Raw genomic sequence first — 14,821 nt, forward strand, 5'->3', positions numbered from 1 at the left:
ATGGGTTAGGAGCATTACTAAATCTAGATTGTAGAAATTGTGATGCAAAATATCCTAATTGCATCTCCATCTGATTGTATTCATCAAAGATAAAAGGAGTTTCCAACAATGATATGAAGCTATTAATCCACCCATATGTCGGGTCTGGTGTTCCCATTTGCAAATCCACAAAAGGGGTCATAGACGAGCTTGGAATATCATCTCCCTATGTCCTTCTATAATGTTGTCGAGCTTGACATACAACTCAACTCTTCCAATACCATTAGTCTCATGAATTGCAACCATTGTTTGTATATCATCATCATCTGCTACATGAACTGTTGAATAGCTAACTGGATCGTCACATGTAATAAATCTATACCTCAACAACCCAATTGAAGCTCCAATTTTCGACCAATTTTACGCCTCATCTCCACTAACTTGATGTCCTTTTTTAACATCATATAATCAGACTTTCGGACTCGAAGATTACATCAACATTCATATTATGAATTTGATCAATTATAGTTCACCACGGTATAAAACATAAAACATGTCAGCTCATTTTATAGCGGATTTGAAAGATAAAACCAAGAAAAAGCTAACAATGCTCAAAGGAATGAAGGTGAAAAAACTTGCTTCTCCCCTTAAATCTGCTATGAATGCGTCTATATATGATATTCATCCTCCCCACCTTTGCCATTATTATTTTTCCATTTTACCTATTGCTCAAGAGGCATCCATCAATTCATGAAGAGATTTGTTTTATCATTGCACTCATCAAGCTTCCATCAACTAATGCAGAGAAATTTTTAATCTTCTCATCAGCCATCAGGCTTCCTTCAACTCATGTAGAGACTTGTTTTCATCTTAGTCTTCCTTCTGCTCAATCAAAATCCTCTAGTGATGGGTGAAAAAAGCCGACAAATATTAATATAAAAATATTTTTGTGTTTTCGTTTTTTTAATAAAATTTGAATAATATTAAAATATCTTTTGTATACAAAGTACACAATCATATTTGCTATTATATTTAAAAACGATGTAAAAAAAATAGTCAAGATACAAAAATAGTATATAAATACAGAATTATAGATCACCATACAACTATGTAAATTAACACATCTACATCTAAAATGTTGTTTCTTCCTTTCTTAGAAATGGATTTACAATAAATTGGAGAGAGTATTGGAACTATCTGTTGTTGTTTGTTGATTAAAAAAAGAATTGAGTGAAGATTTGATGAATCAAAGAGTATGGGGGGGCCATTAATTAAATTAATTAATCATAAGGGTTCCTTAATGTCTTCAACAAATTTGGGATGTCATAACCCAACATTTCATCAACATCTTGTATCATTTTTGGCTTTAGCTTCTCAAATCTGTCAAAGCTGTAACCTCTCAGTACCTCCTTAAAATTTTCCACATCTGGGAAATCCCCTGGAGGTAAGTGATAATCTCTTTGAACCTATATATATAAAACACATTCATACACATTTCAGCATATATCTATACACTAACTTAAAATTCTTGATCGAGTTTTATATTATAAGTTAATCAAGAATCAACTGACTCAATGAAATTATATTCATAAGGATGTGAAAATTTTTAAATATATATATATCTTGTTAACCATTCATATTTTTTTATCAAATTGTGGTTTTGGTTCCTTTACTACGCTCAAATTTGAGATTCAATTCTTATATTTTGATTTAGTATAATTTGATCTCTCTACTTTTATAACCTCTATTACTTAGTTTAAATAATTAACAATGTTAATTATTTTAATTAGAATGTTTATGTGATTTTAAAATATATATATACCCTTTTAATGCAAAAACTTAATGTCAATATGATGAGTTAGAAGAGGTATTTTTCAAAAATTAAACCAAGATAGTATTTTAACAAGAATAGTTAATTGTGTTAACTATTTGGACTGACAAATGAGATTATAAAATTAGAGAGACCAAATTATGTGAAATTAAAGTATAAGAGTAAATTCCAAAATTGAGTATAGTATAGAGACCAAAGCCATAATCTAACCTATTTTTATCTGTAAAATAATATTTTTGTATATTTTAATATTCTTTTATTAAATTTTCACATTTCTAATATATATATAAATATATATATATGCAACTCAAGCAGGCGTGAGAGAGAGAAGATACTTTTACAAATTCTTCTTCCAAATTATCAGTAAGTCTATGTTGAGTCTTAGCTTTCCCTATAAAAGTAGGCATTTCCTTCTTAAGATGGCCAACGATATAAGCATGTATCTTCGCAGCTCTAGCACGTTTCACAAACTCATTTATCTGCAAGTAATTAAGTCCATGTAATAACATTCAACCCTTTTCTTCAATACATGCTAAATAATTCTTTTGTATTCCCAAGGAAGAATATTCATATATATATATATATATATAGTAAAGATGAACTTACTCGTCGATCACAAGCCTTCTTTGGGATGTCTTTCAAGTCAGTAAGAAGGTCTTCTTGTTCTTTCTCGAACAGTGCTTTCCCTATCGGACCTGTGAAACCTTCATTTACAGGCTTCTCATTGAATGATCTGCCAAAAATGAAAGACAAAATTCACCTTAGTTTCATATGAAACAGGGAATCTATATATTCAGAATATGATGCAGCAAACATAATGAAAAGTTATCGTGATTAATCGCTGTAAATATAAAAGGAACTAAAGTATCACAATAGTGATTGTTATATTACATCGTGTCTATTATTTAAATCACTGGGTAGAAGAGAAAATTCATTTAATTCTTAAAGATGATAGAGAGAAAGAACTTACCCAATATATACACGCACAACCTCAGGAGTGTTAAGGACTTTCCCCAGTGACCACATTAAAGCTCCATAAATTCTCATTAACTATGATAAAAGGAAAATATAAGCAAATTAAAATCCTACCATCAAAATTGTCTACATATTTCATGTTATCTACGGTAAGTATTCATGGTGAATAGGATGATAACATCACATTATGATTGCCATTGTTGTCAACTAGACTCAGTATTAGCTCAAATGGATGAAACCGGGCAGATATACATATAGTGCTTACTTGTTGGGTATCAACTTGGTCGGCTTTGTTCAAAACGACACGAATCTTGTCGTCGTGACCACGCAAAGAATAAATAACACGCTTGAATTCATCACTTATATCTAGCTTGTGAGGATCGAACAGAAGAAGAATAAGATCACATTTTGCAGCAAACCATGCTGTTACACCTGTAAAATCATAGGCTCTTTGTGTTCTTTGTTTTTCTCCTGACAATACTCCTGGAGTATCTACAAATGTTATGTGCTCCAATAGCTTTCATGCATCAAAACCACAATATATTAGATTGAGAGTTAATGATCAACAAAATTAAATTAGTGTTTGAGAAATTAACTCACGGGATGTGGCATTTGAGAACACTCAAACTTTGACAAAAATGCAGTTCCAAAAGAGTTGAGACCAGTGAATGGCATGTCAGCATGAACAGCTATGGTATTTCCTGGCACACTTCTTTCATCAGTTCCAGACTGCAGAAATGGAAAAGGCAGTACATGAAACATGAGATTAGAACACAGTACTTGGACTTAGAGCTGATTGTTAAGAATGCATATCTGATACGAATATCTTCGTTTTTTTAAGTTTATTCATATATTTCGAAGGTCTCTTGCGATTAAGTTAAAATATGAATTGGACTCAAATATTGGATACAAATCCTTTCAAGGAAAACAAAGATTATAGGTAAGGTAGATGACATCAAATGATCAATCAACAAGCTAACGAGTATGGACTAATCATACAGAAAATTGAGAATCAATTTCCATGATCAAAGTCAAATTGAGGAAGTTATGGGAACTTGTTAAAGTTGGCATGCATGCAGCACATGCAGCACATGAAGCAGCCAAGAAGCAGAACAAGCTGCAAAGCCATACTTATGCTGGCTAAAGTTCAAGCTGCTGTTCGTTTTGTTACTTCAAGCACTAGTTTAGTTTTTTAGTTCAAAATGAACTGAGTTGGTATAGCTTTTAATGTAGTTTGGAGCTGATAGATTGATAAATCAGCTTATCTATGTGTGCAAGTAATGTTTTCATAAATTCCAATGTAACTTAGTGGTGTTAGGTGGATGTTTAGGTGATGTGGTTGACTATATATGTATTGTTTTTCTTATTGAAAAATTGAGCTAAATGAGCTGAAGCCATAGCTCCCTTGCTGCACATTTGTGAGCAAGTAAAAATACTGCCTTGTTCTGTCTTGTATTTCTTACTCTGCTTCAAAAATCCGCAACAATTGGTATCATGACCTTAGTCTTAAGGGCCATTGATTTTGCTTCCGCTGCTTGTTAAAAGAAAGAAGTTGTCAAAGCATGTCATCAAGGACTGCTTGAAGAGAAGACAGCATCAGCTCAACCTTAAGAGACTCCCAAACAATAGCTTGAATAAGCTGAAGGAGGAGTTTCAAGGAAAGAATGTGAGCTTTCCAATATGCAAGCTGCAAGCTCAACAAAAATGTGCAAGCTGCAAGCTTAGCAAGATATCAAAGCTGCAAGCTTAGCGAGAAGTGCAAGCTATGAGCTCATCAAAAGCTGCGAGCCCTGTATAGTTGCGAGCCTGTTGAAGACACCTTAAGAGACAGTAAGCAAAAAATGCGAGCCTGTCAAAGGTGTAAGCTCAGCCTAGTGCGAGCAGCAGAGTTGAAGACACCTTAAGAGACAGTAAGCAAAAAATGTGAGCCTGTCAAAGGTGCAAGCTCAGCCTGGTGCGAGCAACAAAGTGCAAACCTGTCAGATTGCAAGCCAAAAATGGCAGACTGAAGGCAAGCAAACTATACTCGCAAGTTGTATATGCAAGAAGAAACAGAACTGTAATGAACAAAGGAACAAGGTAAGATGTGTTTAAAGGCAAGTTATTTTTGCCGGATGAAGTATGAAGTGCTTGTGCAGGTTCAACTTTAAACAAAGCATATAAGGACTGCCAAGTTCAAAAGCAGACCAGTAGTGTTGAAAATGGCCAAACATGCTGCTGTTATATTTTTGGTTAAGTGCATGCAGCTTCTAAACATGCTGTAGCACGTATGCTTGTTGTAACAGCAAGGTTCACTGATTTGCAAGCTAAGCTAGGAGTATGCAGCATGCAAGCCAAGGAGGAGTGTTAAAGTTGGCATGCATGCAGCACATACAGCACATGAAGCAGCCAAGAAGTAGAACAAGCTGCAAAGCCATACTTATGCTGGCTAAAGTTCAAGCTGCTGTGTTACTTCAAGCACTAGTTTAGTTTTTTAGTTCAAAATGAACTAAGTTGGTATAGCTTTTAATGTAATTAGGTGCTGACAGATTGAAAAATCAGTTTACCTATGTGTGCAAGTAATGTTTTCATAAATTCCAATGTAACTTAGTGGTGTTAGGTGGATGTTTAGGTGATGTAGTTGACTATATATGTATTGTTTTTCTTATTGAAAAATTGAGCTAAATGAGCTGAAGCCATAGCTCCCTTACTGCACATTTGTGAGCAAGTAAAAATACTGCCTTGTTCTGTCCTGTATTTCTTACTCTGCTTCAAAAATCCCCAACAGAACTATTCATACTACATCGATGATATTATCACATAATAGAAATACTTAAGTACCATAACAACAACAAATCTGTCAGTCGTAGGTTCAGGTCCAATGTGAGCTCCTGCAAATGAAGGTAAACTAAATGAGAGGGAAAAAAATTGCTGGAAGTAGATTTTTATATTTTTATTGTATTCGTGTATTTCATATATTATAATTATATTTTCTGTCATGTTTTAATTTTTTTTTATACTACATTCTTATCGTGTGACCAGGATCACTTGCCTGGATAACTGCATTTAAGCATGTGTTTAATGAAGGTTGTTTTCCCAGTGGAATACTGACCCAACAGCATAACCATTGGCTTGGCATCAAAATCACTGTTCGTCTGCAATAAACAAAAATCAAAAGCAGCTTTTAAATAAAACTTCAACACATATCTAAAGATATAATTGAAACATATGATATTCAAACTCGAGCGACTGTTGAATAAGGAATATATTCAATCCTTTTTAAAATTTTATATATTTGAAAGATTATATCTCAGATTTATGTCTAAAATGGATCCCGGATACGTGTGTTTATGCATTAGTATTTAAGAAAAAGAGTCATGATCATGTAAGATTAAAACCGAATTTAAGAGAAAAGTACATCTACCACTCACCAACAATGGGGATACAAAATCATTAAAACAATATGTAACTTCTAATGGCTTCAACTTTCGAGTGTACAATTTCTTTAAGCCATCTTGGATTGAAGTCACATTGGACAAGTACCTCTGTTTTATACAGAAAAAGAAAATTAGTTAACCATATGCTATGAATGCAGATCATAAATAAAAACACAATTAAAAAGGAAAGGAAAATATTAGTATCATTAAATCACAGTGTACATGTTACATTCAATGGTTCATTGTGAAGAACCTATGATCAATAATATATGAAACTCGTCGAAGGAAGATCCTAACCTTAGACTCGAGAGGGTCTTAAACCTTTACAACTTGAAATAAAATTAAGAATATTACTAAAATAATATTATTTATCTTCGTTTCATCTTCGGTGCTTTTGACTTGTCTTGCTCACAAAGAAATCCTTAACAGTATAATAGTATAACTAAGACTTAAAGATATTAATGAATGGTAAAAAAAGGATATAACACTTTTCAATCCGTTCTAGATTCTGGATGAATTAAAAGATGAACTTTTAATACCCATATATGTTTATATATCGTATATTAGATAAATTAAACTAATTCAAATTCAAATGTTTTTAAATTTATATTCGAAAGTAAAATAAAGAATCAAATAAGCATTTGACATAAATAAAGAAATTACTGATAGCCACTATGCTAAGACGACATAAAAGCAGGTGAAAGCAAAATGTACTAGAAGCAAAACAATTGCAATAAACAATGACAAATTAACCTTTGATGGTTTTGACGAAAACCATTGAGTTGTAATTGATGCTTGTCTTGGAGAATTACCTGCATTGCTCCTCAAACAGTGAATATATATCGAGAAAAAAGACAGAGTAAAATAACCACCAAAGGCTACAAAATCAGGGATTCAAAATTGTATTTGCATATGTATTTTCAATTGCATTTATCGTAGTTGCGTATGTAAAAAATGTTATTACAATCGATTATGATAAATATCATGTGAGAGTAGAAGCCAGAAATTATAATTGCAACATCGCATTGTAATTGTTATTTAAATCCCTTGAATTATAACGAGAGATTCATACCATCGCTATCAGGTTTACTTGAATTAGAAGGATTTTTCTTCTTCTGCATAAATCAAGCAAAATAGTAAAGATTTCATGATTGTGAAGCATATGAAATATAGAAACGTAAAAGAAAGCATCTTACCTGAATTAATTCATCCAAACCCTCCATTTTAGGAGGTTTGACATTCTCAAAGTCCACTGCAGTATACCAGCATTTCTTAAAATCAGAAACAAATAAATATTTCAAAGCATTTCTCAAAGTCTACTGCAATAAACATGAAAAGTTAAATCATCATACCATCACCCTTCAAGATATCATGTGATAGTTCATTGCCATCTTGTACAAGCGAAACCAGCTAAAACGTTACAGGTAATAACAGGTCAGAATTGAAGAAATCAACCACTATAGAATCTATACGTTACTCAGACTCTTTTATCTTCTTTAAAGCATCTCCTGCGTCTAATACATACTCGAACATGAGAATGGCAAGATGATTAAACATATTTGATATATTATATCAAACACATGCTTGTATTTCACATTCACTTCGAGTAAGTATAATCAGATTCCAAACGAAATTACAACTTCTAACCTGCATAGCAATGACAAATTCTTTGAAACCAAGATATCCCTGCCTCTTAGAATCCGCAATCGCCCACACCTTTAAGGAATCAACAAATACAAAATAAACAAATGAAGAAAATATGTATCCAAAAACTGAAGTTTCAATTAAAATTAAGAAAAATCAATAACCTGCTTGAGCTCTTGTCGCGATAAATTTGACATAGAAAGAAAATTTATTGCATTATTTCCAGTAACGCGGCCATCATTATCTAACAAAAAAAAACCCAAATAAATTAAAAATGACTAAAATTTTTTGAGGAAAATAAAAGCTAAAAATTACCTGAATCAGCTACGTCAAACCATTCTTTATAAATTTTTTGGTGTTCTTTGGAACATGAACCGATCCGAGGGGCTCCGATCTCCATTTTCCAATGAGAAAAATTGTGTGAATCAAATGAAACCAGTGATCGGAGCCTGTCCTCTTCTGGTTAATGAACACTTGACTTGAGGAAGAACAATGGCGGAATGAATGTAGAGAAAATTTAGACAAGGAAGAAAAGAGAGACGAGAGAAAATTTTGGAGCTATGTTTTGGGATATTTAAAACTTGATATTAAATCCTTCGCCATGGATACAATGTGTCTACCGGTCTTTTAACTGAATTTGCCAGCAGGAATCTCCTCTTACTAACGGCCATTCATGGGCTTATTTATAGCTTATACATATAAAAAAAAGGCTATTTTTAGGCCCGTTGGACTAAACATAACATAACAAAAACAGTTTAGGTTTTCTTTTTATTATTTTTCAATCTATATTATTATATTCTTTACGTACACCCATTTCATTGCTCGATCTATTTTTTAAGTAAAGTTTTGAGTTCAAGCCTTGTACATGGAGAACAGTACTGAAAGATTTTTACCTTCTGTTTAGAGGTCTGATCTAATTAGACTCTAAATTTAATTTGGACCTGATATGAATATTAAATATCAAAAGTTTTTGAATTGAAACCTATTATCATTTTTAATAATTATTTATAAGTATGAATTTTATAAAATTAATGAATGATTTTACATATATGATTGATAATAGTTAATATATTGAAATATATCTTTGTCCTCAAGGGATCAAGATCGATTCTACATACATAAATCGTAATGATCACTGTATAAAAATATATCATTGTCTTCAAGAGAACAAAATTAATTTCAAAATTTTATGTTTAATTTATTAAGAGTTTCTCAAATCGCATTACTAATAAAAGTATTGTCAAATTATGCTGGTAATGAAGTATTACTCATTTTAGAGATGAATATTCACATCATAGTTTAGCCTTTTAAGAAAAGAAAATTCATGCAAAGAATGTGGCCTTTACTAAGTCTAGTGCTTAAATCAATCAATGTTGGATCATTTTCGCCTCTCAACATTTGTCTCAAGTGTGGACCGTGGTGTTTTTCGTTGGTTAGATAAATCTGGAACAAATTTTCATAAACAACATTACTATTGATATAAAGATGATCAGAATGAACCCCTGATTAAGCATTATTCAAAACAAATATGATCTATAAGAAAGAAAGTGACGCTTATATATGGTCAAATGGTACAAAAGAAACTTTCTCAAGACCAAATCAGCTGGTTATGATGAAATCACCCATTTGGTATAACTATTATTGTCCCAAATCTTCTCATATTCTTATCTGAATTTTGTTCTTTGAATTATTGCAAAAAGAAAGAAGAACAAAAAAATGCCATTCATCCTACTTCACTAAGGTTAGAGTGACAGAATAGCACCCTAATCCTTCTTCAATCACAAGATTTTCTTTTCTTTTCAATCCAGTTGAGAATGTCAATTTTCTTTTTATATTTTTAAAATATTTTTATAAATATATTTAAAAATGTAAAAACATGAATATTTTTAAAAAAAAATTGAATAACATAAGAATAAGGCCAAATGGTAGTGCAGGCCATTTAGACAACATTTTGAGGGCAAGTGGAGGAAATCCCTGCACTGATAAGTGTGAATAAAATTATTAATAATTATTATTTTTATATTTGTTTTATTATTTGTGTTTAGTCTCTTTTAATAACCTTGGAACTCAAGTTTAATGTTTTATCATTATACTTAACTCTTTTTATTAATTATTAATAATTATTTGAATGACTTTAAACAATAAAACGGTATTTAAATTATATTAATTTTTTAAATTAGTACCAAAATAATTTTTGTTAAAACTAGTACCTAAACTTTTAAATCGTTACTTATTTTTAAATTAGTCTGTTAGAAAAAAATTCAACCAATCATAACTTGTCATATAGATTTCTATTTATTTTACCTATTCTCTTATATTTTATTCTCTTGAAACAATTTTACCAATTTTTTACATTTTCTCATCAACCAAACACCAAAAAATGTTTACTTCCTTGTACAAAGCTTCCACCATTTTATCATTTTCAAGCTTACTTTTTCTACAAGAAAGCTTGAAAATGAAAAAATGGAGGAAGCTTTGTACAATGAAGTAAACAATTTTATTTTGAGTGTTTTGGTTCACGAGAAAATGTAAGAAAATCTGATAAAAATTGTTTGATAAGAATAAAATATAAGAAAATGGGTAAAATAAATAGAAATCTTCATGGTAAAATATGATTGGCTGAATTTTTTTTTACTGGTACTAACAATTGAGGTAAAATGGGTACCGGTTTAATAGTTTAAGTACCAATCTTGATAAAAAAATTTAGGTACCAATTTAAAAAAACTAATATATTTTAATACCATTTTATTGTTTAATTCTTATTAAATATATAAAACTCAAATTTAAATTTTAAGAAAATAATATTATTAAAATAATCATAAATTTAAAAATATTAATTTTTATGAGTTGAAAAATATTTTAATTTCAAAAGTGTTAAAAAAAAAACTTAGCTTAAACACAGGTCATGAGCTATCTCATGCCTATCTATTTTATTGTTTTTCTTTATAGCCCAGTGGATGGAAGGTCTGAGCAGATGCAAAAGCTTCCTTGGTTCTAATGTCAAAAAATAGTCTTTTCCAAATTCCAATACATATAATTTCTTTTTATATTGTTGCATGTTTTATAGTATATTTTAATTTTGGTTTGATATTTAAATACAGAAAAAGTGCATGAACCATCCAAAAGTGGTCAAATTTCAAATTCAATGCATATGAGATATGCATGAGTATATTACAATTGCCAAATATCCTTCAAAATCATCCTATCCTAATTCTCAAGTTGCCACTATCAATCAAGCCTACAACAGAAACCCAAACAATATATCTATATATATTTATTTAATAAATTAATAGAGTATTATTTATAGGAAAATTATTAAAATAATATATATTTAATATTTTTTATCAAAATAATATTAATTGATATTTATTTATTAAAATGATTTGTTTTGAATGGTAAATAAAAATTTTAGTTTTATCAAAGCCCAAATCAGTATATGTCTTGTCATGGAAGGTGAGAAGACCTTGAGGAGGCCAAATTGGCACCATCGAGCTTAGGTTAGTGCACCCTCCCTTTTTACTATAGAAAATGTATCATATTTGATCTAGAAAAATTCTTAATTCTCCTTTTAAGGTCTTTATTTTTGTATAAATTTTTGTCTCGATAATTCAAATGTGAGAAAAAAATTTTATTAATGAATTGATATTTAAAATCATTCCATTTTAGATCTTTTCTCGATTAAAGTATTGAATTTTAAATTTTCATAGGAACTCCCGAAATTCCTTTCGGGGCCTGTGGAATTATTTTTATAGATTTTGTTATTTCACTTATTCGGACTAAATAATAAACTAATGAATTTCTTTCTAAAAAAATAATCCCATATTATTTTGATAAAAATATTAAATATATATTATTTTCAAAATTTTTCTAAAATTTTATTAGCAATATGAATTTGATTAAATATTAAAAATAATTAATTATACTTGTTTCATTTTTAGTGTGTTGTTTATGTTAGTTAACACAACCAGAGTTGAACTGATAAAATTTTTTATATTATACATGTCCGTTATATGGTATATATTTGAGGGTTCATAGTTGCTCTTCTTAATAATATTATCTTTAAGATTCGAACTTACATTTTTCTTTTTAAAATACAATGTGCCTTACTATTACACTCAACCATTCATTAATATTAAAGATTTTCGTAAAAACAAATATGAGTAAAGATTTTTTTTGTCATAAAATCTAAATTGGTACATTAAATTGATTCACAATTAAGGAATGAAAAAAAAAATGCTCTCTTCCATCTTGTGATTGAATTAATTGCACAAATATCTTTCTTCACCCAAAATCCTAGACGCCGTATTATGAAAATGTTTTTCTTTTTTTTCTTTTTCTCTTTCTTTTTTCCCTCTTTCTTCAATGTTCATCTTTCAAAACTTTATAGTGATTGAATGAAGAAATAAATAAACTCTCTTAAGAAAACAAAACACCCCAACTCAGCACAAAATAAAATATTACTACTGATTAGATTTTTCTCTTTTATTTAGATTTTATATATGATTTTAATTATATAAAAAATTTAAAAATTAAGTAGATGTGTTTTTGAAGATTATTTTCTAGCATATTATTAACTCTACAAAAGAAATTAAAAATCATTATATGTTGTATTTATTTATTTTAAAATTTCAAATACACAACTATATGCCTTTAAATTTGAAGATGAGAACTAATCACAAATTTAAAAAAAAATTCCTTACATAAATCGAACATAAAAGAATAAATTAATTTTACAATACATATATATAAATACAAAATAGTGTAGTGCTATTAGAATCGATCCGGATCAACATGTTAAAATGATAATCAACCGGTATATTAATCCAAATAAAGAATTAAATCAATCTCTAAATGAACCGCTCAAAATCTGGAAATTAGGGTTTTAACTTTTTAATCCATTTTGTAGAGAAAACTATGTTGAAGAAAAGATTAAATAAACTCAAAACTTGATATGTATAACATCACAAACCCTAAATCATAAATTCATAATAACCATAATTCTAACAACAAAGTTCATCATTATGTGATAAAAATCAAAGCCAGGCTTCATACAAATACGAATTAGGACCAGTTTCATCAATCATGTCTTGTGTTCTTTCTTTTTCTTTTTCTTTTTCCTTTTTTAAGAAAAAAAAAGGGAAAATTAATAATTTATCATCATCATCATCATCGTGATCAAAGACATAAAGCAGTACACTGGAGATCATCAGCGTCATCCAACGGTGGAAAATTGAGATCAAAAGGCAACATTCTCCGACGTGAAGATGATGCGATAACCCCATCATCAACGACCGACGACGACGAATCGCAGTCGCTGTGACAATCCTCCGGCGCCAAAGGCGGCGTCCTCGGACGATACTTCCTGGTCGAAACCGCCGCGAAATCCGTCGACTTCTGTGGCGGTACTTGAGCCGGTCTCGGCCCACTAAAAGATTCCACCGTGCTACTCATGCTACTCCTCGTCGGTCTTTGCGGGTTCACTACCGGGTCTTCAAAATCACCCACCGGATATAACCGGCGGCCGTCGTCGGCGAAAGCTGCGATATTAGAGGAATTTACGGGAAAATTTGTTTTCGCTTTAGGTCCACGGAGTTGTCTCGCGGCCGCATCGTAGGCTCGAGCGGCGTCTTCCGCCGAATCGAAAGTGCCTAGCCAAACTCGAGTCTTTTTCACTGGGTCTCTAATCTCGGCCGCGAATCTTCCCCACGGCCTTTTCCTAACCCCTCTGTATCTTGGTTCTTTTAAAGATCCGTTGTTTTCTACTGCCGGTTTCTCAGCTACGTTGGCGGAAACTCGGCCTCTCCTCATCGGAAAACAGTCAAAATTTTAGATTCACACAAATTCCTTAAAAGGGTCAATGCGAATCGAAGAAATCAGATGAACAGATAACAAATTAAAAGAAAAAAAAGGAAGCAACCCAGACAAATCAACCCACAAAATCTAATCTATAATCGAATTTTAAAAGACAAAAAGATTAAGGGAGAAAGCAGCAAGATCAAGAAAGCAAATAAAGGGAATGGGAAAGAAAGAAAAGGGAGAGAATTGTAGCGGGAGGAAGAAGACAGGCGCGATTGGGAAGTGGATGGCACCGCCAAGAGGAGAGAGTTCACACAATAAACTGATATTGATTTTTTATTTGAGAGAGAGTTGGTGTTCGATTTTATTTTATTTTCCAATGGTCTAATTAGGTTTTAGTCCTTCTACTATACTAAAATTTGAAATTTATTCCTTTTACTCTAGTTTAACCTAATTATTATTCTTTACCATTGTAATAATACTGAGAAAAATACTTATTTCTTACATATTTATTACAGTAGTTAAACCTAAAATAAAAAAAGTACAAATTTATACTTGAAATTAGAAATATTAGTAAAATCTTTCGTAAAAAATAAGGCTTTTTCAAAATAAGCGAAAAATTTTCCGTTTCTTTCCAATAAGTTGTGGGAGTGACTAAATATTACTGATCGAATTAGTTTATTTCTAACTCGTATACTAAACATGTATAAAAAATAATAGTCCTATCAAATATAGCATTAAAGTGACGTTGATGTTAGTCCCTCTACTAATTATGGGTTTTTCTATAACAATAGGCGTCCCTAACTATTTTATAGTTTAAGTTGAATCTATTCAAGCCAAGTAATATTTAAATAAAGTCTTTCCAACAATGATAACTTCAGTATTCAAATGCTTAAGGAATAGGTCTACTGCCACTTCTTCCTATCATTAATCATATTAAAAATCGAGATCTAATCATTTTACTTTAATTTGACATTGTTTTATGTTATTAGTATGTTCAAATTGATAACATCGATAGTTGATGTTGTTAAAGTTGTGAAATGATTTATTTGTAATAATTTAGTAACACATTAAGGTTACGTGAAATTTTAGATAATAATAAATTTACATTTTAAATATATTATCAACTTGGAGTTAGTAGTAATATTACAAATGTAGAGGACCAAAAGTTAAAATAAAA

At 30.7% G+C, this 14,821-nt stretch overlaps 2 protein-coding genes across 2 annotated transcripts; both read right to left on the reverse strand.

Annotated features, from left to right (window-relative positions):
- Positions 1-1,108: 1,108 nt before the first annotated feature.
- Positions 1,109-8,496, reverse strand: LOC108478158 (EH domain-containing protein 1-like). The gene is made up of 16 exons (XM_017780575.2): positions 8,161-8,496; positions 8,010-8,089; positions 7,849-7,917; positions 7,554-7,611; positions 7,398-7,453; positions 7,274-7,316; positions 6,955-7,013; positions 6,196-6,309; positions 5,817-5,919; positions 5,606-5,655; positions 3,386-3,514; positions 3,051-3,302; positions 2,781-2,860; positions 2,417-2,543; positions 2,146-2,289; positions 1,109-1,445 (listed from the first exon to the last, which is right to left on the reverse strand). Exons 1-16 carry the CDS (start codon positions 8,243-8,245, stop codon positions 1,260-1,262), a joined length of 1,635 nt encoding a protein of 544 aa, XP_017636064.1. The 5' UTR covers positions 8,246-8,496; the 3' UTR covers positions 1,109-1,259.
- Positions 8,497-12,843: 4,347 nt separating this feature from the next.
- On the reverse strand, positions 12,844-13,975 carry LOC108477051 (ethylene-responsive transcription factor 3-like). The gene has a single exon (XM_017779477.2). It carries the CDS (start codon positions 13,651-13,653, stop codon positions 13,021-13,023), a length of 633 nt encoding a protein of 210 aa, XP_017634966.1. The 5' UTR covers positions 13,654-13,975; the 3' UTR covers positions 12,844-13,020.
- Between the last annotated feature and the right edge of the window lie 846 nt (positions 13,976-14,821).

This window comes from Gossypium arboreum, chromosome 11, assembly GCF_025698485.1.
Source record: "Gossypium arboreum isolate Shixiya-1 chromosome 11, ASM2569848v2, whole genome shotgun sequence".
NCBI lineage: Eukaryota > Viridiplantae > Streptophyta > Magnoliopsida > Malvales > Malvaceae > Gossypium > Gossypium arboreum.

What these genes read in the sequence shown, in the direction of transcription:
- LOC108477051 (XM_017779477.2), bottom strand. Translation starts at nt 13,653, where the DNA reads ATGAGGAGAGGCCGAGTTTCCGCCAACGTAGCTGAGAAACCGGCAGTA.
- LOC108478158 (XM_017780575.2), bottom strand. Translation starts at nt 8,245, where the DNA reads ATGGAGATCGGAGCCCCTCGGATCGGTTCATGTTCCAAAGAACACCAA. An exon ending in AATTTGTCATTGCTATGCAG is followed by an intron (nt 7,612 to 7,848) that starts GTTAGAAGTTGT and finishes GTAACGTTTTAG; the next exon opens with CTGGTTTCGCTTGTACAAGA. An exon ending in GTTGTGCGTGTATATATTGG is followed by an intron (nt 2,544 to 2,780) that starts GTAAGTTCTTTC and finishes CATTTTTGGCAG; the next exon opens with ATCATTCAATGAGAAGCCTG.